This window comes from Condylostylus longicornis, unplaced genomic scaffold (genome assembly GCF_029603195.1).
Source record: "Condylostylus longicornis isolate FDR11 unplaced genomic scaffold, ASM2960319v2 ptg000040l, whole genome shotgun sequence".
NCBI lineage: Eukaryota > Metazoa > Arthropoda > Insecta > Diptera > Dolichopodidae > Condylostylus > Condylostylus longicornis.
In genome coordinates, this window is record NW_026578009.1 from 6,693,790 (window position 1) to 6,721,758 (window position 27,969).

General features: G+C 23.6%; 3 protein-coding genes across 3 annotated transcripts; all 3 read left to right on the forward strand.

The window, feature by feature from the left end:
- The first annotated feature begins 6,462 nt into the window (after positions 1-6,462).
- Positions 6,463-8,301, forward strand: LOC129609778 (uncharacterized). Its single transcript, XM_055521898.1, has 3 exons — positions 6,463-6,789; positions 7,608-7,698; positions 7,755-8,301. Exons 2-3 carry the CDS (start codon positions 7,639-7,641, stop codon positions 8,007-8,009), a joined length of 315 nt encoding a protein of 104 aa, XP_055377873.1. The 5' UTR covers positions 6,463-6,789; positions 7,608-7,638; the 3' UTR covers positions 8,010-8,301.
- A 3,406-nt stretch (positions 8,302-11,707) lies between these two features.
- LOC129609649 (aminopeptidase N) lies at positions 11,708-27,788 on the forward strand. Its single transcript, XM_055521702.1, has 13 exons — positions 11,708-11,949; positions 23,722-23,806; positions 23,869-24,125; positions 24,196-24,481; positions 24,543-24,622; positions 24,677-24,866; positions 24,959-25,104; positions 25,182-25,332; positions 25,397-26,091; positions 26,151-26,334; positions 26,430-26,626; positions 26,694-27,008; positions 27,199-27,788. Exons 2-13 carry the CDS (start codon positions 23,738-23,740, stop codon positions 27,461-27,463), a joined length of 2,835 nt encoding a protein of 944 aa, XP_055377677.1. The 5' UTR covers positions 11,708-11,949; positions 23,722-23,737; the 3' UTR covers positions 27,464-27,788.
- LOC129609797 (uncharacterized) lies at positions 17,824-22,154 on the forward strand. The gene is made up of 2 exons (XM_055521919.1): positions 17,824-18,092; positions 18,174-22,154. The coding sequence occupies exons 1-2, from the start codon at positions 17,979-17,981 to the stop codon at positions 22,152-22,154; spliced, it is 4,095 nt and encodes a 1,364-aa protein (XP_055377894.1). The 5' UTR covers positions 17,824-17,978.
- Positions 27,789-27,969: the final 181 nt, after the last annotated feature.

Here is a 27,969-nt window from a genome sequence, read left to right on the forward strand (position 1 = left end):
TTTTTTTTAAAGGAAATCGAATAATCGATCAATTTTATGTCTATGTACACTTGACATTTTTATTTAAAGAAAAATGAAAGCATATAAGAATTGTTGTGTAAATAATAAAAAAATTGTTAAAGAATTTCAAATTTATTTATTAATGAAAAAAAAAAATTATAAAAATAATAAGAATTACGCAGTTAACTATAAATTCCGAGTCATTTATTAAGTGAATAAATGTAAGTATAATTTGGTTAAGTTTTTCTTCAATCATAAATTAATTATTAAATTTGTACGTTAAATTAATGAAGTTTTAGGAAACGGGCCTTTGCAGAAATAAATGATTTGTGATGTAACAAATTTTTTTTAAAAAAATTTAAAATGTTGAAAAATACCAATTTCAACAAAGTTATTTTATTTGATTGTTATTTATGAGCATTTTCATTTTATGTAAATTTATCTTCTTATTGCATACACATAGGAGGAGAACAAGAATTAAAAGCTGTATTAACATATTGATTATATGGAGGATGGCCTTTTAGAGCAGTTAAAAGTTACAATTATTGCCTTGTTTAAATAGAGAATAGAAAGAAAATGATTCTGCTCAAACGAATTAAACTATTTGTTAATTAATTAAACATATGTATAAATGACATTATTTAAAAAGTTAAATTACGGAATGTAAGTATTTATGTAAGGTTGCAAATTGCAAAAAAAAAGATAATAAAATTTTTGAGAATTTTAGAGTCCACAATTTTGAATTTCAGCTTCTTATCTTAAACGGTACTGAAATTTTTGTGTTAAGTGATTAAATAATTTAAACATAATATTTATTTATTAATATGCATACATATATTACAAACAAATGTATTTTTACACAAACAAATTATTTACACAAACAAATTACACAAACAAACAAAATTATTTACACAGTAAATTACACAAACAAATGTATTTTTGATTATTACACCTTAAAACCAAAAATTTACAAATTATAATATTTTTGCATATTTTTAGGTTAAGTGCATACTTTCAGATTTATTAACAAATATACCATATCATACTAGCTAGTTTAAATTTTTTCATCTCATTCCAATAATACATACATAAATAAGAGACAATAAACAACAGATTTTCCTGAAATATTTTATTTCAGTTACTCAGGGAAAATCGTGTAATAATTTTTCTTGGTAATCAGTTTACAGGAACAGACCCTGTGCAGAGTGTCAGTTTCGTGTTATTAAGGGTATCTCGTGTATATGTTTGTACATCATATGTAATAGTTTGTTAACTTGAATTGGAGAATAATTCTATTAATTGTTAAAAATTATGCATAGAAACATTTTTCATGCTTACTTTAATAAATTAAAATTTAAATTATTTTGCGTCAGATTTAAAACTGATCATAAATTTTTATCAAGCTAAAATATTTCGAGAAGAAAAGTACGAACAATCTGGTAACATTTAATTTTGTTTGTTTTATTAAGAATGGTGTTTTCAGTTTTTATTTTATTTTTTAATTTTTTTTTTACTGTTTTCTTTTAGGAAACGTGAATGGAAGAGCTTTAGCATATATAGTTTTTCTTTTTGTACATTTAGGTATATATGTAACATAATATGTTCATACATAAATATAATACTTTTGCGATAGTGTGGTGAATAAACCATATAAATATAAAAAAAAAAATAACTAAAAAATAATAAAAAAAAAAGTGATTACAATTTTTTTTTACAGATTTTACTAACACTCTGAAAGTTGTTTCGAATAATATGAAAATAAAAATTAAATAGTAGGGAAAAAAATCTTAATCAAAACAGTTTGTGAGTGCCGTTAAGCTGAATCAAGTCCTGATAAAGCGGATAGTGGACTGGTGATAGACGACATTATATATGAATATATGTACATGCTTGTAAATATTTATGTACGTATGTATGCGAATTAAATGTATGTTTGTTTATATGTATATAAAAACTAAAGGTTTTTTATTTTTTTTTTTGACTATACTTTTTGACTATACTCGTATTTTTTCTTCTCATATTCCATTTTATCCCTCGCTTCGGACATTTTACTTCTGTTCAGATATGGATGAAACAGTAAAATTTTACCAAATTATTAGAATTTTCTTCAATGATATATGTATGTATGAATAACATATATTATTTGTGTACATTGAATTAAAACTTCATATGGAATGGCTACTAAAATTGTAATTTATTTTTGAAATTTGATAAAGAGTATGCGCCACAAGAAACGAGAAATTTTTAAAAAAGAATTTAAACCTTAAACATGTGCTTTTAATAACAATAATTTTTATATGTTTTGTAGTGGGAGAAATTTCTGTACATACGTATACATATTTAGATGTAGATATATGAATTATTAATTACAATATTTATGTAAAAATTTTAAATAATAATAATTGATTAAGTTTATATATTATTTACTTTACAACACAGTAATGGTATACAATAATTAATTATGTATATGTATGTATGTTTATACAAATATGTGCATATGTAGGTTTATTATATGTAGGTGAACAATATATTGCATAATACAGTTAAAGAAAATTGAAAATTGAATTTACTAAATGTAGCAATGAAAAAGTCAGGTAAAATTTGATTGCAGTTGTAAAACTGTTTCAATTTCCAGGTCCAAAACGTGATATTCAATTACTCAGGAAACCTTCAATTATTTAGTTATTTAAATAGTAGTATAATTTGCAAACGTTTTGTTTCAATATATGTATGTCAATCTCTCTATGGTTATAGAATAGAATTGACGTTGGCAACACTGTAGCGAATTGTGGTGAAGTATTAAAAATACAAACACGATAAGTAAAGCAGCAAAAGAATCACTAGTTATGTAAGCAAAATATCCTTTTTGAAAATTCCATACTAGGATATAGAATGTTTAAAATTTAAGCAAATCCTTTCAACCTGGCATCATTGATTCTTCGATGGTGATAACACACAAGAAAAATTTATTATTTTTTTCCCTCTTTTTAGTATACATTTTTTTTTATTGCGATATTTTTTTTGTTGCGTTTTTTTTTTTTTGTTTTTAGAAATGAAGTACAAAAGTAGAAGTATACGACGACGGTAAACAGCACAAATGTACAAATACAATACGATTAAGAGAACGAAAAAAAAAAGAATGTGTTTAAAACAAAAAAAATACAAGAAAAAGGACAACGAATTTCGGTATTTCTGTTCAATGATATAGAAAAAGATGAAAAAACAAAATATATTTTAGCATAATGTATGTGTTTATGCATATATGTACCTTCATATACGTATATATATTTGTTCATACATATAATTGTAATAAGTATATTTGAAATAAACTGAAGGTATTCTGAATATTCTGATACGACGCTGTACGCGTTAAATCCTTTTTAGTATACAGTTTATAGTATCTTGTTCTTGAATCAACTCATCCTCGCGATTTTTGGGGAAACAAAAAATAGCGAATATTTTTTGTAAGTGATTTTTTTTTCTCAAATTACAAGTTTCTAAAAATTATAAAATAAAATTTTTGGTTTATGTGAAAATAATAAATTTGTAATTTAAAGCAAAATATTTATTTAGTTTATAAGAAATACAAAGGAAAAAATAAAATTAAAAATTAGTAAACTTGAAAAAATTCGATATTCAAAAAAAAAAAATAATAAAAAAAAAAATTTTAAATCTGTGAATGACCTTTGAAAATGGCGCTAATGTGATTTTTTTTTTTTTAATTTTAATATTAAATAGACTCATTTAGAAAGTCTTTCTAGAAAAGTCCGCTTGGTTATTAAAATTTTCAAAAGTAATTATAAATATTTTCAATTTTCTTTAATTAAATTTTTAAAATTTATGCCGGTAAGATAAGAACACACATAATATTACTATAAGCGTTCTGTTTGCATAAATATGTGTGTGTATGTATATACATATGAATATGTGTATATACTTTCGCATTAAAGTCAACCACATTACTCAGATTATTAATTATATATATATGTATTATACATACATATGTGTATATTTTTTTGTACATAATGTGTGCATTTATTATTACTTTGCAGAAGTATATACATACATATATACATGCGTATGTAAGGATAGATTGTATAAATATTGCCCGTACAATATGCATTAACAATGCAAAAACATTTGTATGTTTGTATGATTTTAATTTAATTGATTACAACTTTATTTGTCGAATTTTTAAAAAAATTGTAAGATACATATACGAGTAGGTAATTGAAATTTTTAAAATAAGCACAATATGTTTACATACATACATATATGTATAATGTGATAATTTTAATATTATTTTAACATGTTTACATGATGTTTATACCAAATAAATTGACAAGATTTACTGAAAAAATATCATGCGATACAAACATATACACATATGTATTTATATAATTACATATACATAAGTATGCATGGGATGCCATTATCGTATATAAAAAAATTTGTTATCACCCGCGCTAAAAACAGAAATACGATTAAAAATTTGTAGAAGAATTTGGGATAATTTTAAATTTTTTTTCTTTTTAAGAAATTGAATATTCAGAGCTGCCAGCTACAAAGTTATATCAATTAATTTAATAATAATTAGTCCAATAATTTAATATCCAATTTATAATTTTGTTATTAAATATTTTTCGAAGATGGTTTTGTTTTTCTATAATATTTTAAAAATGCTTCTAGACGCTTGTATAAAAAAAATTTATAAGTAACAGTTAAATTAGTTATAAGCCTTAAGTAACTGCAATTAAATAAAATGACAAACTATGTACATATGTAGTATATATATGACACAAAATTCTATTGTATATTTATTTCAAATTCTATAAAGAACTTTGTACATATACTATATAGGATTAAAATTTCTTAAGTTGTCACTTGTTTGTCGTATTTATTTAATTAGAACTAAAAATAATGTTGATATTTCTGTAATGTACTTAATGTAAACTTCTATATAAAATTCTTAGTTTAAGTTGTATACAGACTTACACAAATACTAAGTAATGTTAGCTTCAGGAAGTTATAACATTATAATGTCTTTAGGTAGGTTAGGGTGACCAACGTGAATTCAATGTACATATAGTGTATGAACTCATTGGAAATATTGAAATGTTTCAATTAAAAATTTCAACCAATTCTATTCAATTACATACTTTATTTAATAGTAAAACAAAACCAGAATTCTTGCGATTCAATAGTGTGTATCTAAATTGGTGCTACAATTCTATTCGACAATGTAACATAATACATATGTATTATTTAAGGTTGTTTATGGCTTATTAATATAAAAAATTTTAAAATATAAAAATCAAATTCAATCAGCGAATATTAGCTGTCAAAATTTTTTAACTAAGTTGTTACTTTGCACCATTTATAAATTTTTGTTATGTCAAGAATCAATATACATAAATACTGCGAATTTGATTAAAGGATGATATTGCATACATTATATAGGAATATTATAATTACTCAATACTTGTATTATGAAATGATTACAATATGAGTATGATGTTGTCATTTTAACTAGCTCTTGTTGTATAAAGGAAAGACTCAAAAAGAGCGGATTTTCGCATTTTAAACAAAACAAAATGAATGTAGCGGGAGTAAAATGAGTTTATAATTTATAATTTAAATAAAAACAAAATCACTCAAAGAAAAACTCTAACTCTTAATGTCAAACACAAAATCATATTTCAGCATTGCCATATTGAATGAAAAAAATCATGCGAAACAAAAAAAAATTCAGATGCTGTTAAGCATAAAACGTTTGAGACGAAAAATGTTCCAAAATAAGTTTTAAAAAACAGAAATATTGCTACAAACAATCTTTGAGATTAGTTCTCTTGTGTCTAAAGTTAGCAATATAACACATGTTTACTTAATGTTTTTCCTTTTTCTGTATGCCTACAAATAAATTTTACTTCTAAACAAAGATAAAATATTTCAATAGAAATTCTTCCATTTTTTACGTGTTTGCAGTATAAACTGTCATTTAAAAATATGTTTTACCATGACTATTCACAACAATAACGTGACATAACTATAAGTGTGACAAAGTAAAAATAAAATTGAGTATGCAACATTTAACTATGTGACAATATTATGATCTATGCCATTTCAATAGGGAAAAACATATAATCTTCTTTACATATTACAATTATTGAGGGTGTAATATTTGTAATTCATTTTATTGTTAATATACGTATTATAGTACATATATATATTACTCTTGTATTATAACGTACGCTCTGAATATAACGTACTTATTAGAAATATGCACAACAAAATAGTACAACACATTTTTTCAATGTTATAGGGTATAACCGAATATTCTTCAGTTGTTGACATTTATATTGACAAAAACCTGAAATTAGTGGCAATGCTGTAACAAAATCTGACTTTTGAAATTGAGTGTGATTTTGTTTAGACGATTGAGTGATTTTAGGAAATATTTTTTGAGTGCATTAATTAAAGCAAAGCAAAGCAATTAAAGTAAAGCATCGGAGGTAGAATAAGTTTTACAGTTTAATTTCTATATAAAAATTTATTAAAAAGTTTTATGTGTTGATATTTTATTTAAAAATAAATTGTTTGTATGTTTTCTTAAAAATTACATTGTTGTAAAAGACTTCCTTTATTCGAAACCAACATTATTATTGATCTCATCGTCTCCAATACAAATTTACAAAGAAAATTAAAGGTGGGAAAAGTATTATAGAGAATTAGATATTTGGCGCTATTAAAAATTTTGGCAGGATATACAAAATTGTTTGAAGCTTGTAGGTAAGAAAATTATTTGCCTTTTTTTCGTTGTGATTTTAAATATTTGCAAATAAAAAAGATTTTAAGTAATTTTCTAGAAAAAAAACCAAATTTGTTTTTTTGTACAAATTTGTTCGTCTGATAGTGTTTAAATTTATGTGTGTATGTGCAGTGGTAAAACGTTTGAAAGCTTTTTATTTGATTTAAATTTGAAAATAAAAACCGTTAAAAATTTGTTCTAAGAATAAAGATTATATACACACACATAAGTATATGCATATGAACATACATAATGTTGGTAGTTAAATGCAAAATTAAGAGTTGCGGTTTAGTAATAACCATAAAAATTGAATTATTTGCCTATTATTAATTATGTTAATTGAGATTTTCTCTATTAATTCTTTACCTCCACCCACAATTATTAATCTTGCAATAACTTATGAAATTATAAAATTTATAAACTACCCTAAAGTCAACGTTTACAAAATTAAAGCCAAGCACTTTTTCAGCAAAAAATAATATACATACATTGTATATGTATATACATATGTATGTACATACGTACATAAATATATATTTGATAGTTAATAAACTTGACACAACCCATTTTTAGTTTTATTTTTTAGAGATTGTTACAAATTAATTATTTCATTGACTCTTCTAGTATTATATGTGCATACATACATTAATACATATTATGTATGTATGCACATTCATACAAGAACATACCTTTCTAACGTATATTGCCAAAACAAAGATTTAAAAATCGTTGTACTTAAATGTACCTACATTAATATCCAAGTATAATTTTGATTCACGTTTATATATTTTTTTTACAGATTTAACTGTTAACTAAGGCTTACGTTAAAAATGTCTGATTCTGAGAACGTTGAAACAAAGAAGCGAGGGCGAGTAGCAGCTGGTGACAAAGTAAGTAGAACAATGTAAAAAGAAATATATAAAATAAATAATCCTCAATGTTTTAGCGTGCTGCCTCGAAAAAAGAAGAAAAACAAGCGGTTACTGACGGAGAAACTGTAGCTAAAAGAGGAAGAGGAAGACCGAAAGGTTCAACTAAAAGAAATGGAAGTGTAAAAAAACCTGTAAAAAAAGCGGCATCAGCTGGTAAGGGTGGTGGAAGAGGACGTCCTGCTAAGAAAAAAGAAGATTCAACTGAAGAAGAGAATGAAGAAAATGATGATACTGAAGGAAATGATGAAAATGAATCTGGCTCTGATTAAATCTATATATAAAATGAAAATATATTAAATATAAGAAAGTACGTATGGATTAATTTAAGGTAAAAACAAAACAAAAAAAAAAAGGAAACAACAATGTAGATCTTATAGTATTATTTATTATGTCAAGAGAAAATATTATTTCTTAACAGAAATTTGAATAATATTTTCATATTTCCAACAAAAATTTAAAAAATGTATTTTATACAAAAAGATAGTAAATGAGTTTGTGTTTACTCGTTAAATATCTACATGATCAAAAATATATATATATAAACATTAAGACAAAATCGAATTTTATCAGTGTTTTGTTTTATATTTTCATATGTGGGTTTCTTGTACGGCTCATATATTGAAATATCAGGCAATAAAATTGGAAATTACTAAAATTAAATTAAATATGATATGTATCACATTTTTATAGTATGTATGTATGTACTTCATTTACGATACTGTAAGAAGAAAGTTATGTACACTGGATTTTTCTGTAATTGCACAAAAAACCTTAATGAATAGTAATGAAAGTATCGCAAATATCTTTGCATTGTGAAAGATTTCTCAATGCTTTGTTAATGCTATTTTTTTTAAATTTAATTTTTGTCAAATAAATCTCCCATATTTTCTAAGTTACGTTATCTATGGTAATGGGGTATTATTCAAATTTTTGAATTTTCCAGAATTAAATCAATTTCGAGTTTCTAAATTGTATATCAAGAATTTTAATAGGTACATACTTTGAATAATAATTCATCATTTCAAGTGATAAGTTATATACGAGTAAAATATTGATGAATGTGTTTTTGTTTTAATGTAGACGTTTATATTCTCATTCTTTTGCAAAAATACTTTTAATTTTGAAAAAAATCGCATAGAAAAATGTAAGATATCACAAATCTGAAAAAGTAAAATAAACTCCTGCAGATTTGCAAATTGCTAATAAATTAAACGATATCAAAATTTGCGTAATCCATCCTGAGAACCTTGGTTTTTCTAATTATGGTGTTGTAAGCCTAATAAAAATATGTATTTTATTCACCACATAGGCTAAAAAAATTATTTGATTTGGTATGGTTGTTAACTTGAATAAATGAAATTTTCTTATATGTTTCGTCGGTACACAAACCATATTTCTAAGTGGACTAAGCTTTATCAAATATTTAAACCCATAGGAAAATGATGATAAAGTAAGAAGGTAAAAATCAAATATATAAAACTAAACATAAAAAACTATAGATAATCTATATATAGTTTTTTATATGTATATGTATTCCAATTTTAATTCATTGAATAATTCGCTTCAAAAATAAGTACATAATTCTATTAATTTATAGCAAATTTTGCGTGTTATATGTACCAATAATATTTTAAGATAAAGGATATAATTCGTCGCCTTTATAATTTTTTACGCAAAATTAATAGTAAACTAACGTATTCAAGCCTACTACGCATAATTTTAAAACCCTGGAAAATGCAAAATTTTTCAAATATTGCAATTTCGACCTCTTAGAAATAAATTATTTATGGTTTTGGTTGAAAAATCGAATTTTGTGTCTCAACGCCTATAATTTCAATCGGAATAATGGGTAAATATTTTGTTTTCTATAGAAATAATTTTTCCAATATACTAAAATTTACTTTTACAATTTCAGCTTTCTTGTTGAAAGGAAATAAAAGTTTTTTTAAAGGAATAGACAAACGTAAAGACGGAAATTGAGTATTTCCAAAACAAATAAAATAGTAAAAAAAGGAAATTATCAATTGATTAGGTTGATTAATGGTATTCAAAATTATAAGAATATCGTTAAAGTACCATTCAATAGAGTTAGAATTTTCTATAATAAATAATATTTTTATAAATTTTAGAAATTCATACAAATAATTCGAAACATTATAATATTGATTTCCGTCCTGATATTTTGCATCCTCGAATATTTAACCATAATAATTAATCGTCTTTTATACAATTACAACAATTTTTTTGAATTCATTTTCTGTTTTGTTATCATAAATATCTACGTCAAATAATTTTTATGACGATATTCGTTAAGTTACAAAAAAAAAAAAGTATTAAAATTAATTTGTTTATTGTAAGGAGCAGTGTTCCCACTTGGTAAAAACAAAATGTATCCAATTTCGAGGAAAAAATGTATCCAAAATGTATCCAACCTCATAAAGCAGAATTTTTATACCAAGCCGTCCTATTGTTGGTTTTTTTATTTATAGTAAATTCTTTAAGAAATCACATACAACTTCTATTATATTTTAAATGTGTTAAAAGTTAAGGTCAGAAAAAACAAATGCATATATGTATGTATGTTGTTGCACTATGTGCTAAAGACAATTCACCATTAAAACGGAAAAATTTTAAAAAATATGTACAGCCAATGCATTTTCTATTACAACTAGCTTACTCCAAAATATTTCTGGTACGTTCTTGTCTAAATGTTCTAGATTTGAATACAGGAAGAGGCAGCACTCATTTAATAAAGCAGATTTCTTACTTTCTTCTAGTAAACTCGGAAATCTGCTTAGAAATGCCAGCAAATAACACTTTTGAAAGATAAAGCAATTACGCGTTTTAATATTAGCAGCATTTTAACAGTTTTGTAACATTTATTTAGTGTTTAGACAATAAATGTATCCATATTTCAGCCAAATTTTGAAATGTAGCCAATTTCGGCATTTTATCAGATTTGAGTATCTCTGTATCCAAGCTAAATTTAAAGCAAAAAATGTATCCAAATGGATACAATTGTATCCAAGTGGGAACACTGGTAAGGAGGCTCTTGTTTTCTCATAATAATAAAATAAATTTATTAATGATAAAAATCAGCATATCTATAACTAGCCATACAAATATGTGCTCTGTATGCTGTTGATTATATGCGAAAAATTTTTTTACAATAAATTACAAAATATTTTCTAAACCACATACGTACGTATGTACAAATGTAATTTAGTAGACGGTTGATTTTAAAATTTTTAAATTCAGATTTTATATAATACTTTTCATAAAAATTCATAAAAATTTTAAAATAATCTAGAATTAAAATTTTAGTATGTACATCCATTCATTAATTGAGCTAAAATACGATTTGTGTCCTGATATTTTGTCAAATTTTGTATATGCAAATTCTAATGTCAATTTTTATTTATTCAGCAATTGGAATTATATTGCTGAATTTATAGTGGATATTAGATCTGGATTAATATTATATTATGAATTGTGATAAACGCCTGCATTTAAATCGCATGGCAGGTATTTAGGTAAGTATTAGAGTAAAATAAAAAATTTTAAATAAATTATTTTTTTTTTTTAAAAATTCTCGAAATAATATTTTTGTTTTTTGTAGGAAACTAACTTATTCATATTACAATATTTTCAAATTGCTTCTTTTAATATTTTCATAATACGTACATATTATGATTTAGTTGCGTTGTTTTTCTTCTTCTCTATAGTATAGGTACATATTGTATTTTTTTATTAAATAATTTGTGAGCCAATTTTATTTGATTAAATTTATTTAATATTATGGGGACTCTTTAAAAATATTTATATATATGTATATATATATAAATATAATATTTTATTATAATATAATATTTATTATTATTTTTTGTGTTTTTTTTTATAGAGTAATGATATTTAAGAGGCTTTTATCTGAGTTAAATCATTCCTTATTAAGCCTAAACTAAGTACGAACAGGCACAGATTAAATTAAAATATATAGTTTAAGTGATGATTTAGTAACATTAAATTGTAACTTTAGTGATCTAGAATAAATTTCAATTCAGTTTTATTAGGACGGTCGTTTTGTCAAGAAGTGAAAAATTAATAAAAAAAGAAAAGGGAAAATATATCGGATCGGAATATTTTGGATATTTATATAAAATTTTGAATAAAATATATGCAATTATAATTATAATTGAATTATTAATAAAGGTAGTGCAAATAATTATATATGAAATTTAATTATTTTTTTTTTTGGATTGTTGTATTTTGAACTTATTAGTGTATTTGTATAAATATTTAATTGAAATTCTAATTAAAAATTTATTAGTTCCAGAAAGTCTGAAAATAATTTTCGAAATTTTTCTATCAGAATGAAAATTATAAAAGTGAATTTATATTTTTATATAAAAAAAAATTATTATATAAAATTATATAAAAATTAATTATTTAAAATTTAATTAAGTGTTAATTAAAATTTTAAAATTTTTATCTTAAATTTTACAAGTGCAACATATTAAAATAATTTCCAAATTACAAAATCTTCTTGAATCGATTCTATAATATTTATTTTTGGAAAAGCAAATCTCGAAAGTTTTTGTATTTGATTTTATTATAAAAAAAATAATTAATTTAATTTTTTAATCACTTCAAAATTAATTTTATGTAATTCTAATAATTACTTTGATAAATCACAAAAATCATATTTTAAAGACTGAAAGTTTATTTTTAATTTGATTTTTAATAATTAAAAAAAAATTACTTGAAATTTTAATTTTTAATTTAAATATTTTTATTATGATATTTTATGTAATTATTATGTGTTATGTAATTAATTCTGCTTAAATTTTAATTAGTTTAATTAAAAATTTTGCAATTTTGTTCCTTAAAAGTCCTTTTAAAATTTTATTGTTCTTCCTATTCAAGTAGCAAGTTTGCACATTTTTCTTAATTAAAAAAATTTTTTGTGAATATGTGAGCTATAAATGCTACTAGACGTAAAAAAATTTAAAGCTGAGTATTAAATAATAATTTTTAAAAGATCAGTTTTCTACAAATATGACAATATTTTAAAATATTTTTCTGAAAAATGCAAAAATTGAATAAATTTGAAAAATTTTATGGAGAGGTGTCTTAGTTAAAAAATATCCTTCACAAAAAAAATAAAATAAATGCAAACACTTTTTATTACAATTTTGTTGACTAACTTAGTGATTGATTTACAGATGCATAATCACTTGCGAATTTCAAAAAATGAAGGAGATTTTTTAACGAAATTTGCTGGAGTATTCACTGGTTTTATTAATTTCTCAATAATAGACTCAAGATTATGTACTTTTACGGTATTTCATTTATTGATTAGATTTGCATTCAGTATATTTTTTATTGAAGAACTACAAACTTGTAGTGTTCGATTTTGAAGTATTGTTTTGTAGCATGTTCATGAATATGGTGCAAGTAAAATTTTAAAAAAGCTTTACCATATTTAAGCAGTTTAAAAAATTTCATTGCAAAAGTGATTCTTGACATAAAAATGTCGGACATTGAAGATTTACTAAAGTAAATTGTTTAAATTTTTAAGTCAATTTTAAATTTGTCTTTTTTTTTCATTTACTTAATTATTTCATTCCTGAAATAATTGCGTTTTACGCCAATCTTTGTATTACTTCAAATATTGCAATAAAGAATTTCTAATTAAGAACTTGCAGTGCATTAGGCAATACCGAAAAAACCCTATTTTTCATTTCGATAAATGCTAAAAGTTCGTGGTTACACATACATATATATGTAAAATTATAGCCAAAGTAAGTTTATCTTTGAATCTAGTATTTTTTTAATAAATACATAATACAAAGGATCTAATAATCTACGACATAAGCATTGTTGGATGCCTTTAGTGGTGTTTAAGTTAATTTCAAATGCTCTGAGTGGCAACGGGTAAGTTAAGTTTAAATAATTTTAAAATGAGAGTAACGGAGAACTTTGAATTTTTCTCTCTCAGTTTTGTTGAATTTCATTTCTCATTATTTTGAATTTGAGTATCCTTAATTAATCATTTTGTGTTTTACTTTTATTTGTATTAATTAAATTGGCATAGCATTTTAGAAACGATTGCTTACATTATAATAATAAAAATATTAATGTTTTATAATTCTATAAAATTTCATATATATACCTTAAATAGGTATACACGTAAATACTATTTATGTAAAGTGGAAATTATGATAAGTTACTAAATGTGCTCACTAGGGGTGTTGTTATTTTGTAGCTTTTTCCTGTTATTATTGTTTTTTATAATTTTGTTTAGTATAATTGAACTTTTTCTTATGGTAAATTTCGTACAATATAATATTATTTATGAATTTTAATATACATCTACATATACAAATGTTCTTGAGAATAAATTCGAAATAAATGTACTTCTAATAGTATACATATTAGAAATCATTAATTTGTTTAACTTTTTAAAGTGATTTCGCTTCGCCTGAATGAAATATTAAAACTTAATATATACATTAAATTCTCATACAGGCTTTTCCTAAAATTGAATAATCGAAATTTGTATTTAACTAATAATTTAAAAGTGTTAAATAATATGCTTACTATTTGTTTCTAACATTTTATTGTTTAGCAAGTCAAATTATTAATTTGTCATGGTTCATACATTGCTCACTATTTATAAAATTTTCAAAAAATATTAAAAACAGTCTCTTAACATTAATTTTATCAAATATAGGTATATAAATTTCGTTTATTTTATCATTGTTTTACGAAAATGGTGATCACTGCCACTTAGAGCGATCTCACTAATTTTTTGATACTAAAAATATTTTCACTCTTTAGATTCTGTTTTAATAACTAGCATGGTTTTCAAAATTCACTTTTGTGAATCCAAAATACCCCATGATCTATTTTAAATAGCATGATTTTCAAAAGTGATTTTTCAATCAATCCTAATTATTGTGGGGTATCGCATGCGGCGCAACATAGTTTCTCATTAACCGTATTGGTATAATTTTCTTTTAATTCTTCTAATGAGAAAAAAGAAAACTTTTTGAGTGTTGTCAAAACCTGTGAAAACAATAAATTTCCAGTTCTTAGATATAATAGAAAAATAATTAGATGACGAGATGCGAGATTTTAATAATTTTATAGTCACTTTAACCAAAAACTTTAAATTTCAAATTATAGAAGACTTATTTTGTGCCTGTATAGGTTTTAAAAGTTATGAAAATTGTTAATTAAACAATTTTTATCGATTTTGTTGCATATAAAAAAGAAGGTATTGTGATCGCATCAAATTTTAAGAGACGCGACGCCTGCTCTTGGCGTCTTAAACAGTTTGAATATAAAACGCTCATTGTAAGTGACATAAATTGTATAATATTATATTCTAAATTAAAGTTTACTAAATTTGTAATAAATATTTTTATATAATATTTTAGACTTGTTTCAGTAAATTATAGTCTAAGAAATTTATTTTTACTGTACGTATGTATTTTATTTTATAAACATACGTAATAATTTTGCAAACACTTGCGTCACATTGTGTTTAGCTCTATTAAGTGTGTATGATAGGAATTTGATGAAAATCGAGTTCTTGAATGAAAATATAAATTTCAGGAATATTTGAAATAAGTTAAATATGTTATTTCTAACTCTTATCTTATGGTTTCGGTCATGGACTGATCACATTATAATTTTAAGTGTATATAAGAAAAAAATGAATCAATCAATTCTTTTTTTTTTGTACTACATAATTTGGTGTAAATAAAAATTCTTCTAGCACTTGGATTACAATTTCTTAAAACAGAATAGTTTTTTGTTTTTTAAATTGTTTTCGCTATAAAAAGGAAAAAAATTGAAAAATTTGTGAGCAAGAATGTTTTTTATTTATCTTTTTTTATATAATTTAAACTTACATAATAATACGGAAATTGGAAATATACTATTGAAAAATTTAATTTCTTAATGAGTTTGGAAACAAAAATTTTACTTGATCTACCAAGGAATTGGCAAAAAAAAATATTTTAGATGTTATAACAAATTGACTGTCTAAAGCAACACTTTTTTAAGTCTATTTGCCTGTTAATAATTTTTTTATTATTAACAGGCAAATAGCCATATCCTATATCGATAGAACATATTGAACGCCAGAGTGTATACGTTTTTTTGTACTATCGCTCCGCGTAAATGAAATGTAAAGAATTTCCAAATTTCAAAATTTTTATTAAAATCTTTTCGCTCATCACATTATTAATATTTTTTAAAAAATTTTATTTAAAACGAATGTATACAAAAAATCTCTTACAAGAACTATAATGACAAATAAATTTCGACCAATAATTTGTTATCCTAAAAAATTTCTGAATTGTGTTTTAGAATATTTTTGTTCTGGACCGGCGCTGTTTTACCTTGTAATATGAACTTTTTATTTTTTTTAATTTTGGAAATTATTTCATTGGAAGTTAATGTTTGATGTATAGTAATTATACTTTATAAGTATATTATGTGCAACTGAGAGACTAACAACATCTTCGTTTTATGATTCATTAAATATATATATGAGGGAGATCAAATAATAATCTTATATTATACATATAATGTACATAGTTTGAATATTAAGTATAATTATATTAAAGTTTAGTTTATTCAGTATGATTATTGCTTTGCAATTAATAAAATTAATTAATGTACATTTATTCTTATATATAAAGGTACACTTATATTATGTACTTTACAACTAGCAGAACTAAGTTAATCTTATAGGAATAATAAAGCTTTGGTTATGCTTATATGAAAATTTAAATTTATGTAATTATAATTATGAAGAAAGCTTATTTTACGAAAATAAAAACATAATAATAAAATTTATTTAAATTTAAATAAAATTCTTTTAATTTATTTAATAAATCAAGTCTCAATTAAAATTTAATGCAATTATAAAACTGTAATATTGCAGTATACAATCTTCTCATTTCATCTCAAAACAATTAACTAGAATATTAATTTAGAAATGCGTGTAAAATTACAATACTATATACACATAGATTAATAAATATTTTAAAATTAAAATAATAAATTTTAATCTTGTGTCATTTATCGTATTTGTATAGTTATAATAATAAAAATAATTAATTAAAATTCAATTGTGTGTAAGTTTTGTGTAAATTTTGTAAAATTGTGAAGAGATTATAATTTGAATTTTAGTCGATTATGTTAGTATTTAACTATTTTTTCAAATATTTTTGTACACAAAACAACACAATCGCCAATTAATTAAATGAATTTTTACATTATATGTAAATAAATAATATCAATTTGTCAATTTAAGTGCACGTAATGTACGTGAGAAAATGAAGAAAAAATATTTATCTGTTTAGTTAGATAAATAATTTGGATGTGCTCTTTAGATAATTGTGAATTTTTTTTAATTTAAACAGGCTTTATTACATAATTATGTTAATAAAAATGGGCTTTAAATCTTTTAAAGTAGATTTGAAATCAGATTAATATTATGTAGAATTGAATCCTGGAATTTCGAAAACAAAACTTGGAAATATAGTATGCCTTTGCAAGAAATCATTTAAATTAATAAAATTCGGTAAAATTGTTGAATAGTTATTATAAAATAGCTAAAGTTCATATTGAATAAATTGACTTAAAATTATCAAAAAGAACAAACATTATGTCATATTGACAATAATGACAATAATGATAAAAGATTTATGTCATTTACCATGTCGTTTCAAATCAAATAATATTCAAAGATTTCAAATTCAAATTTTCAACAATACAATTTTAATTGCTTATTTCTGAACAATCACAATTTTTTATAAATTTGGTCTCTATTTCATTAGAACATTTTGCAACAACATGTTATATTATACTTAATGGACGGGATAAATTATGATTTTCATTTTATTCAGATAACTGAGAGAGAGAGAAGCTCAGATTTGTATTTAATTAGTGATAAGAGCAAAAAAAAAAACTCTTTAGTTTTATTAAATCAAGAAAAAAAAATCCGTGAGATCACTGATCCAAGGTAAATTTTAAGATTAGTTAGTAAATGAAGCTCTTCCAGAGTTTATTTGTTCTGTTGTTATTTCGGAAAAAAATTTCTATTAAAGTAAAGTTAAAATAGAAAAAAACAAAAAAAGAAAATATTTTTTTAAATTATTTGTAAATTTGATTTTAATTTTGTAATTGCTATAAAAAAAATCAAAAAAAAAAAAATTTTAATGGCTTTCCAAAAATTGTTATTTACACTTAGCCATATTATAGCTTTATTAATTGCCGAATTTTCTTGTGGATCTGTTGAAAGTTATGAGAATGGATTAAAAATTGTAAATACCGTAAGTATATACAACGCAAATTAATTGTCTTATATAACAAATATATTTGAGATTGAAAAAAAAAAATACCATTTGTTTTAGACGGGCTTTAGAATAACACCATTATGTAAAATGGAAATTCATCAAATCAATGATACACAAATAATATGGCCAGAAACTAGAAAACGATATACAATATCAGAGCCACCATGTTTTCATCAAATTAATAAATCATTAATAATTCGTGAATGTACATTAAATGGATGGAAAACAAATTTTGATTCAAACACATGCAATTTTTTATATAAAAATTTATTTTGTCCCGATGATTTTCATGAATTTTCAACCAAATATGGTTTATTATGTTTAAAAATATCAAAATTTAAAGAAATATGGAATGATAAATTATGTTATGGTTCTGATAAATCAATATTTGATTTAAAATCAAATGAACAATCAATTCTATTCAAATATTTTATTGATAAATTAAAAACAAATGAATTTTGGTTACCAGTAAAACGTTATAATTATTCAGAAAATTTTAATAAATTTTTTCCAATTTTATGGAGATTACCCGGTGAAAATTGGGGACATTTATTTAAAAAACATTATTATGATCACTTATCTTATAATGAATGTTTGGTCTTGAATTTTAATCATACAAATATAATCTCAGTTAGTATGACTAATTGTACAACAGATAAGATGAAATATAATTTATGTATATTTGATAAAATAATTACAAAAGTATCATGGTGTCCAGAATCTACACCTTATATTCGTTTAGATAAACCGAATATTTGTTTTGGTATTGGATCCTACAATGTTGATATTAAGCATAATGAAAATTCATATGATTTTTTTCTTAAAAATAAACCAATTGTAAATTATTTATTTAGAAAGTATAAATTAAGAGATAGTAAAATATTTTTAAAACGTTTTATAATTAATGATAAAAATGGAGAAAATAATTCACAAAATTTATTAATAACACAAGATGGTACTATAAAAATTGAATCAGATATGAATTTAAAACAATTTAATTATTTTAATTTAAATATAATCAATTTAAAACAAATTCATAAAGTTTCAATGAAATTAGAATTTTATGAAATTAATAAAAAATTAATATTGACTGTATACAATCGAAAATATATTTTTAGATTAAATTCAATTGAAAATGATGAAGATTCAAGTCCAGATTCGGATGAAATTGGTATTAGTTGTTTTACAAATTCCGATCATGATTTAATAAAACGTGTCGAAATAAAAGATTTAATATGGGAAAATGAAATGAAAACGGAATCGTTATTTGAATTGAAATTATATGGTAAAGGTCCCGGCGTATATTGGTGTGAAGCTCATACAATTTATGATTTTCAATTAATTGAAAGTACAAAAGTGATTGCTACTAAAAAAATTAAAGGTAATAATTTTGCATTTTTTATGCAAATGCCATGCAATATCATTGAATGTAATGAAATCTTATTTAATATGAAAGAAAATTCAAAAAAAATTGAAAAAACTATAAAATCTGCAAGAAATTTTAAGCAATTTATTAAAAATTTATTTAAACCATATGATATCGAAAGTGTCAAAATAATGGGAATCGAAGAAATCCTACCGAATGGAATTATAAAATTTATATGTCATGCTGTTGTTTCAGATAAATTTTTATTTCATGATGACAGTTCTGAAGAGAGTAGTGAAGAAATTTTAACATATCATCCTAACATGGATCATAGAACTTATACAAGAATTCGGATGCGAGATTATTTAATTGAAATATTAAATAATATTCCAAATAATAATCAAAGTTTTCAAGTGAATAGTACAGATTATTGTTTGGGTGATATTTCCGGCAATCAATGGAAAACTGTTGAACGTGGTAAAATGGCAACAACACATGAACTTTGTATTTTGAAAAATGGTTTACTTAAAATAAGAAATTGTATTGGAGATTTTATATATGGTGCAACATGGCAAAATCTAACACAACAAAATGATGTTTGTATAAAACAAAAATTATATTCTTTAATAACGAAAAAACTGTATGAAATTGAAAAATTTGATCCAGCAAAAGATTTACCATCAAAAGTTTTAAGTAGTGTTCATCAAACTTTAAAAAATATTCAAAATCAAAAAAATATAACAATAATAGCAGCAGATATTTATTATTTAGGACAAATATTTCAAAAACTTAAAAATGAAATTATAAAAACTAGTAGATCAATTGAATCATCACAAAATGAAACCAATCACCAAATAGATTTGAAAAGTTCAGCAAGAAAAGCTACTCGAATACAATTTACACAAGAATTTATTAAACATGTTGTTGAATTCAATGAGATTTTTGATTATTTAATGGATTTTAATAAGACAACAATGATTTTATCAGTCAAATTAAATTCTACAAATACAATTTTAGATTCATTTGAAAGTATAATCGATTCAATATCAACAATTCAAAATAATTATTTGAATGAAACATTTGAAAATTCGATTAATAATTTTACCGATATTTTATTATTTGATCAAACCAATAAAAGTTATTCAGATTTAGGAGTTTTCTTACAAATCTATTCAAATGTTATGATTTTTACAATTGATCCAATTATTGCTAATATTACTGGAATTGTAATTTATTCAGATTTAAATACATTTAATCAAAACATAACATTTCTTAATTATGAATACGATTTTTTATATAAAAATCAATCTAAAGAAGAACTTTTAGAAAATGAACGATTAGAGGTGGCTTCATTTTTCCCAGAATCACTTTGGAATCGAATAGGAGAAATCGATTATTTAGCGAATAATACAAGAGTAATTGAAAGTATAAGACCAAAAATTGTAATAAAAATATATCGTAATGATGCACTTTTCATAGAAAATCGTGAAATTACAAATTTTAAAGTTAATAGTAAAATTATAAGTATTTCAATACCAGGCTACTCAAATAAACTACCAGATACTTTACCGATTTTTATGAGAGATTATCAATATGAAGATATTAATAATGAAACTGGTAAGAATACAAAACATTGTCATTATTGGAATTATGGAAATTGGGAAAATGATGGTATACGATTTGTTAGAAAGACCCATCATAATATTGCTAATGAAACAATAATAATGGAATGTGGAACATTACATTTAACACCGTTTGCATTTTTAGTTGGTGGAACATATAATTTATCAGTTTCAACAGATGATGTTACAATTACACCAATTCATGAAGAAGCTTTAGATATTATTACATTATTAGGATGTTCTTTATCAATAATCGGTGTAATTGGTATATTTATGACAGCTTTAGTATTTAAATCATGGCGAGAAAAAGCATCAACAAAAATCCTATTACAATTATCAATTGCAATTATGTTACAAATGATTTTATTTTGTTTTATTAATACTGAAGTATTAGCATCACATTTAATTGAAATGAGAATATTTTCAAGTTGTATAATTTTAGGTGCTCTAATGCATTTTTCAATTTTAGTTCAATTCTCTTGGATGTTTATTATAGCATATTTACAATATAAACGTTATGTTCAAGTATTAGGTAATAAAAGACCAAATCGTTTCCTATTAAAATCATTTTTATTTGGTTGGATTGTACCAACAATACCGGTACTATTAATAATTTTAATTGATCGTGATGCATATATTCCAGTTGATAAATCAAAAATATGTTATCCAACTGGAGCAGCACTTTATTATGGAACATTATTACCGATAGCAATTGTTGTATCAGCTAATTTTATAATATTTTTTATTATTTTCATTAATTTATTACGTGGCAATGGTGTTAATTTACGACATACGGAAAAGAAAATAGCAATGTCACAATTAAGATTATTAATATTATTATTCTTTTTATTGGGATTAACATGGATATTTGGATTTTTATCAACAATGCGATTTGGTTTAGTATTTTCATATTTATTTTGTTTAACAGCAACATCACAAGGATTTGTTTTATTTATATATTTTGTAATATTAGATCCGGTAACTAGAAAATTATGGATTAGTTATATAAATGATATTGGTAATTTTAGAAAATCAAAGCAAAATCCTTAATTTATTATATAAAATTTAAATGTGTACATAAATATTTTAAATTATTTAATTATATAAATGTATGGATATGTAGTTTATAAGATTATAAATATTTTTTAATTAAATTATCAGCGAAATTTTAAAATTAATTTATTTATATTTTAAATTGGAATTGTATTATAAAATATTTTGAATCAATTAAAACGCATTTATAAAAATATTATTTTGAATTTAGATTTTCGATAAGGAAATTTAGAAAAAAATTTCCTTTAGATTTACAAATATCGAAACGCAGCTCCATTTTGATGATGCGAATGCTCGATTATCTAAAAATTAGTTATTGAATAAATCTAGTTTTAACAGGAAATAAACTGATGAAATATAAAACTTACAAGAATAGTAGTAAATATAAAATTATAAGAAAAATTATAAAATTATAAGAATTTTTGATTTGATGCACAAACAGTTTTGTAGTTTAAATCTCGCTTAGATAATCATCTTTTTTATTTTGAATTATTGACAAAATATTAAATTATTTTTATTACCTTACTTGAATTGGGACCTTTAGGTTTTTCGTTTTACTCTTATAGGATTCGAATATATTTTTAAGCCTCGAACACAATTCTAATACAACAAATTTGGGTATATTGTTTTATTGTATGTAGATATACATAATTTAATCTTTGCCCTGTAAAATTTTGTTTTAAGAACCTCAAAAACTAGATTTTAACTTCAAAATTAATTAAGTAATTTGGAATTAAGCAATTTTTGGTAAGTTAGTTTCCGCAACTTCAATTAGGCAGATATATGCGCTATAAGTGCAACACTACTATACGTTTATAATGTGATATGCATTGCATTTATTGACATTGCATATAAAGTTCATGAATTGCGGTGTTAACACAAGAATAAAATGACATTTGCCACCATTTAATATTTTATATTTATTGTAATTTTTTACTAATTTTTTTTTAAATTTTTGTATATTTACGTTACTGTCACATCAGTTGTGATTAAGTCAAAATTAATCATGTATAAATTTTGCTATGCCCCAAATACTCATTATACATATGTGCACATTTTATAAGCGTATAACAAACTACATTGAATTTTGGACTTTGAAAATTTTCGGGCATACATAAAATATTGAACACTAGACTTTGTAATAGTGCGCCATATCTGCACAATTGAAGTCAGGCAACATATACGTATGTATGTATATTGCAATTTGATATTTTTACAAAACTCTTATATACATACACACACTTATTATACATTGTTTACAATTGTTGTATTTTTCGAAAGTTTTATCATCATTCAAGAAATTAAAAAATGTTTAATGGTAACTATATATATGCAATTAATTTTTCTTTGAAAAGAATTCGCCCAAATATAGGCAAATTTTTGTGTTTTTAAAATGAATAACCTCTCGCAATATTTAATTTACCGTTCGTGTTGGACGCTTATAATTTTGCTTCCTTCAAGGAAAACTGTTATACATATATTTGTAATTAAATATTTTTTAGGAACCTACAGTTTGTAATCACACGACGAACTAATATACTTTATAAAACTTTTGCATTTTCAGACCGTTGTTTAACATCATGAAGTTTCTAATACTTCTACTGGCCGTAGGAATAATTCAGTCGTTAGCAAATGCTTTTATAATTGATGTAAGATTTTTTAAATGAATTTTTTTTGCATTTTTTCATTCATAAAAATATTTTATATATAGACTCGGCAAAAAAGAAGTATAGATTTATCAGCATCTCATGCACTAATTCCGGACGCTAGATTATCGAAAGATGTGATTCCAACCAGTTATGTTGTTAATATTCGACCAAATTTAGATGATGGAACTTTTATGGGCGATATAAAAATGAATTTAAGTTGGAATGATGAAACGAAAAAAATTTCACTTCATGCTCATTTCGATTTAGAAATTAATGAAAAAGACATTAAGATTAGAAAGCTAAAACGAAAATCAAATGAGTAAGTCAAATTTAATTAAAAAAAAAAAAAAAATTTGAAAAAAATTATATTTGAAATTTGTTTTTCTAAGCAATCAAAATGAGTCCGACGATAAAGAAGAATATATTGGAATCCAAAGAGCTGATAGAGTTGTCAAAAAAACCGTATATGTTATTCATTTGACTGAACCCATACCACAAGGTAGTGAATGTGAATTAGAATTGAAATTTAGTGGTAAAATTTGGGAAACAACTGAAGGATTATTCCAAGGATCATATATGGACTTAAAAGGTGACAAACATCAATATTATGCAACATACATGAGACCACATAACGCTAGACGTTTATTCCCTTGTTTTGATGAGCCTGGATTTAAGGTTACTTTGTTTACATGTGAAAATAAAATATTTCTTTTAATAAAATTTCTTTTATTTCTAGGTACCATTTAATGTTAGTATTTCAAGACCGAAAAGTTTCGTAACATTATTTAATACACCAGTGGAACGTTCCGTGGAATTGTATGCATAATCTTAAAATATAATTGATTTCTTATAAACTTTTAAATATTTTAGAAATGACGAGAAACTTAAAAATTATGTTGTCGATTATTTTGTTCCAACACCACCAATGTCAACATTTACTTTTGGTTTTCTCATATCACAACTTCAAGAAGTTCCAGTTACTAGCGCAAAAGCTGCTGGAGAATCAAAAAAACCTGCAATTAAAATATGGGCAAGACCAGATGTTCATGAAGAAATGTCGGTAAGACAAATATATTTTGTCCCGTATATTTTGTCAATATATATCTGTATTTGGTATTCATTTATTTTTGGTTTTTTTTTGGAATTGTAAAGGAAATGTTCGAAAAAGTTGAACAAGTTTATAATACATTAGAGAAATATTTCGATGCTCAAGTACCTCTAACGAAAATAGATGTTGTTGCTGTACCTGGAATGTCAGTAGTTCGACCAGCTGACAATTGGGGTCTCATTTTATTCAAGTAAGAAATATTTAAAAAATGAATTAGAATTTTTTGTTCAATTTAATAAAATTTTCTCTTTTAATTAATTTTTAAAGGGAAAGTGAACTGTTGAAAAAGGGATACTACGGATTATCACAAGAATTAATTTATCAGTGGTTAGGTTCATGGGTAACACCATATTGGTGGAGTGATGCTCATGTTAATAAGGCTTTGGCTAGCTTTTTAGCTTCCTATAATGTTATTGAGGTAATATAAATTTTTGATTCAGTTGGTTCCTATTTCACTTATTTTGTTGTTTTGATTTAATTAGATTGATAACGGAGTTGAATTCAATGGAAAATATCCAATGACTGTGCTATACTCGTTATATTATGAATTTAGTAAAAGATATCCTCATTCAAGAATAACAGCAATGAAACAAGAAACAACATCATTTAAAACAGAACTAGTTATGAGAATGTTAAATTATACTTTGGGTAGTGAAACATTCAAAACTGGTTTAAGAAAATTCATAGCAAATCGTCATTTTAGTACATTCTTTGGTGATGATTTATGGGATGCACTTACTAAACAAGCTCACGAAGATCATAAATTAGCAAATAAATATACAATAAATGAAATTGCTGGATCATGGATAACAAAAGATCGTTTACCAGTTGTTAATGTTCAAAGAAATTATGCAGATAAAACAGCTAAAGTTACACAAAAAGTTTATTTACGTGAAAGACCACATGATGTACCAGAACAAGATAAAATGTTATGGTGGATACCATTAGTTATTGTTGAACAGGATAAACTTAATTTTACAAATTCAACACCAAAATTATGGATGGAAAAAGTAAGAGAAATTACAATAAATAATTTACCAGAAGCAGAGAAATTTGTTATTGTAAATCCTGAAGAGATTGGGCCATTCCCAGTTAATTATGATGAGAAAAATTGGAATTTATTAGCTCAATATTTGCAAACAAATGAAGGAAGAACTAAAATACCAATTTATACAAGGTTTGTAGCCTATTCACAATAAAATAATTTCAATTTTAAAAATAATTTATTTTTTTAAGAGCGAAATTATTACACGATGCTTGGAATCTAGCTTATGCTGGAGACTTAAGTTTTGCAACTGCTTTCAATATGACTTTATTTATGCTATCGGAAAGAGATCATTTAGCTTGGAATCCTGTTTTTACATTTATTGACCATATTGGACGTCACATTGATATGTCAGCTGTACATAAAAAATTCGAGGTAATTATAACATGACACAAAGAATTCAAATTCATTAAGAATTTCTCTCCTTAAATTATTTAATTTTATTTGAAATTCTTGAACGTACCATATAGACATATGTAAGAATATTACTTACACCATTATATGAAGAGCTTGGAGTTCAACAAGAAGGTGAAGAAACTTGGAAAACTGATTTAAGAGCATTAGCAAAAACTTTCTTATGTAGAGCTGGTTATCGTCCATGTATTGAAGAAGCACAAACTGCTTATAGAAAATGGATGGAAAGTGAAAATCCAGATGAAGGAAACCCGTAAAAATAAATCTGTAATCAATAAACATATTTAAAATTCATTAAAATATTTCTTTTTTGATTATAGTGTACCAAATCAATATATTTGTCCGGTTTTCAAATGGGGAACACAAAAAGAATGGGAATTTGGTTTACAAAGAGTTATAAATTTCCCAGCATCACGTATTCAAAGTGAAAGAACTTATCTATTGAAAACATTAGCTGGATGCCCAGTACAACCAGAAAAAATTGAAAGACTTTTGAATTTAACTATATTAGAAGAGAATGGAAATTTCACAGAAAATGATATAGTATTAATATTTAGTATGCTCACTGGTGGTTCAAGCGGTTATACAACTTTATTCAATTTCCTACAAAATAATTGGGATGTTATTCGTGAAAGGTATTATATTTAGTTTCTTAAGTAATATCGCACAAGTCAGTGCACATACATAAACTTGTTGGAAAATTCATCTTTTAATTTTAAGAACTTCATAAGCTTTGTGATCTTCAACCTTAATTTTAAATTATTGCAGTTCTAGTTTTGAAAAACTTTTAATGATATTTGAATTAAAAAATTCTTTATATTTTAGATTTGAGAATAAAACAAATCTTTGGGATAATCTAATCAGTGCTGCTACTGGAGTATTTACAACACAAGAAGGTTACGATATGGTATCGAATTTATATGTTCAAAAACAAGGTGAATTTGGTAGTGCTGAACACATTATTGAAAAATCATTACGTAATATCAAAGAAGAAACAAAATGGAGTGATGAAAATTTACCAATTATTGAAAAATGGTTAGATAATTTCCTAAAGACAATGAATAAAGATGAAAATAAATTTATGGGTTAAAATTTAATTGAAAAATTCAATTTATTATTAAAATATTTGTTTTTATTTTTATTTGATTTTGTAAAAATAAAATAATTAGTACATGTTTTATGTTACGTATATATATATGTATATATATATACATAATATATACATATTAATATTAAAAAAGAAAACTCACTCTTTTATAAAAGGGATAAAATTACAAAATTGTGTAATAACAGTTAATAAGAATAAAAAGTAAAATTAAGTAAAAAATTTACTTTAGATTTGTATAAAATTTGTTAAAAGATATTCATAATTTTTTTTGTGTAATTTTTAGATGAAATAAAATCTACAAAACCAATTCATAGTATTTTTAGTTTTAGGATCAACTCCTTATATTTTGTTTGTTTAACTTTAAATAAATGAGATTAGAATTCAAATTTTAAATTTTGAAATATCATTATCTTTATAGTAGGAGCCTTATCAGATTAAAATATGTGACAAATTTGTTGAATGAAAACAAAATGTTTAAGATTAAGTGA